The sequence below is a fragment of the Portunus trituberculatus genome, chromosome 19 (assembly GCF_017591435.1).
Source record: "Portunus trituberculatus isolate SZX2019 chromosome 19, ASM1759143v1, whole genome shotgun sequence".
In the NCBI taxonomy this organism is placed as follows: domain Eukaryota; kingdom Metazoa; phylum Arthropoda; class Malacostraca; order Decapoda; family Portunidae; genus Portunus; species Portunus trituberculatus.
The window spans coordinates 16493090-16495589 of record NC_059273.1 but is presented as its reverse complement, the minus strand read 5'-3'; the positions used below and the strand labels follow the sequence as shown (position 1 = coordinate 16495589).

At 51.1% G+C, this 2500-nt stretch overlaps 1 protein-coding gene across 4 annotated transcripts in view; it reads right to left on the bottom strand.

Annotated features, from left to right (window-relative positions):
• The window catches only part of LOC123506108 (protein amalgam-like), a 467137-nt gene that overhangs the window by 11470 nt on the left and 453167 nt on the right, over nucleotides 1–2500 (bottom strand). For all 4 annotated transcript variants that reach the window (XM_045257981.1, XM_045257982.1, XM_045257980.1 and 1 more), the window contains 3 exons: nucleotides 1775–2148; nucleotides 1365–1505; nucleotides 764–1058 (listed from right to left, as the gene is read on the bottom strand). In XM_045257981.1, the coding sequence (XP_045113916.1) occupies nucleotides 764–1058; nucleotides 1365–1505; nucleotides 1775–2148 (810 nt within the window). The remainder of the gene's footprint in view (nucleotides 1–763; nucleotides 1059–1364; nucleotides 1506–1774; nucleotides 2149–2500) is intronic.

Sequence of the window (2500 nt, the reverse complement as noted above, 5' to 3'; positions counted from 1 at the left end):
AGAGAGAAAGCAGCTTACGGGAGACTGGAAAAAAAAAAAAACGTAATAGTGAATGATTTAATGTAACCAGGTTTAGAAGGGATTGTTGGGCTGTTACTATTACTATTTATTATTATTATTATTATTATTATTATTATTATTATTATTATTATTATTATTATTATTATTATTATTATTATCATCATCGTGTTTCTTGTTGTTGGTTTGGTGGATGCTATTGTTGTTGTTGCTCTAGTTGTTGTTGTTGTTGTTGTTCCACGCCTCCCACTCCTGCTCTCGGCAATACCACTGTTGGTCTACACAATTTATGCATTCCGTATTGTAACAATTTAATCCTCATTCCCAGTTAATTAATATTTATGACCCCCCTGCGCTTATCGTATACATCTCCCTCTCCACCCTTCTCTCTTTCTCTTTCTCTCTCTCTCTCTCTCTCTCTCTCTCTCTCTCTCTCTCTCTCTCTCTCTCTCTCTCTCTCTCTCTGTCTCTCTCTGTCTCTCTCTCTCTCTCTCTCTCTCTCTCTCTCTCTCTCTCTCTCTCTCTCTCTCTCTCTCTCTCTCTCTCTCTCTCTCTCTCTCTCTCTCTCTCTCTCTCTCTCTCTCTCTCTCTCTCTCTCTCTCTCTCTCTCTCTCTCTCTCTCTCTCTCTCTCTCTCTCTCTCTCTCTCTCTCTCTCTCTCTCTCTCTCTCTCTCTCTCTCTCTCTCTCTCTCTCTCTCTCTCTCTCTCTCTCTCTCTCTCTCTCTCTCTCTCTCTCTCCTCTCACCTGTCATCTGTATCACTGCACTCTCCTTTCCGTGGTCGTTCTCTGCGATACACACGTACGACCCAAAGTCCTTCTCCGTGACTGGCTTGATGGACAGGATGTGGCGGTGGGCGACGTGGTTCTGGGTCATGTGGGCGTCGTGGGCGGTGTGGGTCCGGGGCTGGTGCAGTTTGGTGTCCATGATGGAGTCCGGCAGGCTCTGTCCGTCTCGAGTCCACACAACCTCTGGGGCGGGGCGGCCGTGAACGATGCACACTAGTTCCACGTTGTCGTCTTCGCCTGTTCGCACGATCGTCTGGAATGTTACCGGGGTGTTACTGTCTGGGATGTCACAGGGCTCCTACTCGCTGTGTGGAATGCTATGTGGCTGATTCTTACTGTTTCGGGGGTTTTTACTGTTTGGAATGCTACGTAGCTGTTAATCTCTCTCTGAAATGTTAATTCACGAGGGTTTTAGTAGCTTTCCTTCCTTGTGTGTCTTAATTTCTTCGCTTTATTATACGTATGGGTGAATTGTTTATCTACTCTCTCTCTCTCTCTCATCCTCATAAGACAGGCTGTGTTGGGGAGGGCCTGCCAGGGTGAAGGGAAGGCGTCCTACCTTCTCTGCCACCACCTCGGGCGGGTACTCCACGGTGATGGACATGGCGGCGGAGGCTGGCTCCCCGATGCCGTTGTCAGCGGTGCATAGATAGGTGCCTTCTGCTCGGCGGTCCACGTTCTCCAGCGTGAGTCTCGGACCCTGCGTGAGGAGGCGTGAGTGAGGCGGCGGGTTATGGGTACTGTGCGCCAGTATCACCATGAATTATTGTCCTCATCTCAGTGACAAAAGAGCAAAAGTTATCTGGCTCCTCCGGTGTTTGTTTTAATTCATTGTTTTACGCACTCATTAATGACGCGTTCCCGAACAAACACGACGGAACGAGCCAGGCTAATGAAGGCATGGGGGAGGGGAGGGGAAGGTAGAGAGGAGCTGTGTCACGTGATGTCTGGCGGTTGGCGTCGTCTTACCTGCGAGGTGTGGTAGCCTGAGGGGAGGCGGCCTTCCTGATGTGACCAACGGATGTTGGGCTCTGGGTTGCCGTTCGCCTTGCACTCTAGGGTGACACTGTTGCCCTTGGCCACGTGCTGCTCTGGGGGCACCAAGGCACGCACGGTGGGCGCGAATTGCACGTCCAGCGTGTGGCGCAGCTGCACGGGCGGCTCCAGGTCAAACTGACAGAGGAATGTGCCTGCGTCCCTGGGCCTCGTGTGGGAGATGGTGAGGCGCGAGCCCTTGATGTCAATGCGCGGGTCTGGCGTCACCTTATCAGAGCCCACGGACAGTAGCTTCTCGCTCCCCCCACTCGCCGGCTGCTTCTTGATGATCAGCTTGTTTCTCCCGCCTGGTGAAGGGAGAAGGAAATGAATTAATACAAACCTACATTGATGAGGGCAAAGTCTCTCCCCCTGACAGCGGCAGTGTGCCCATGACAGCCTGCTTGCGCCTGTGCCTGCCCCTGTCTCTGAGCGGTGGTTGTGTGTGCAAGTTTGATATCAGACGGTAGAGAATCGTGTCTCCCATTGGTCATTTAAGACGAGGAGGGGAACAAAGACCCTTGTGAAAATGGTCCACGGAATTATTCTTATCTTTGGTGCAGTGGGAAAGAGGGGGAAAGAGGAAGAAGAGTGGTCCCCTCAAAAGGAAAAGAGGGGAGGCGAAGGGGAATAAATCAATGATGAGTCAGAGGCGCGAGA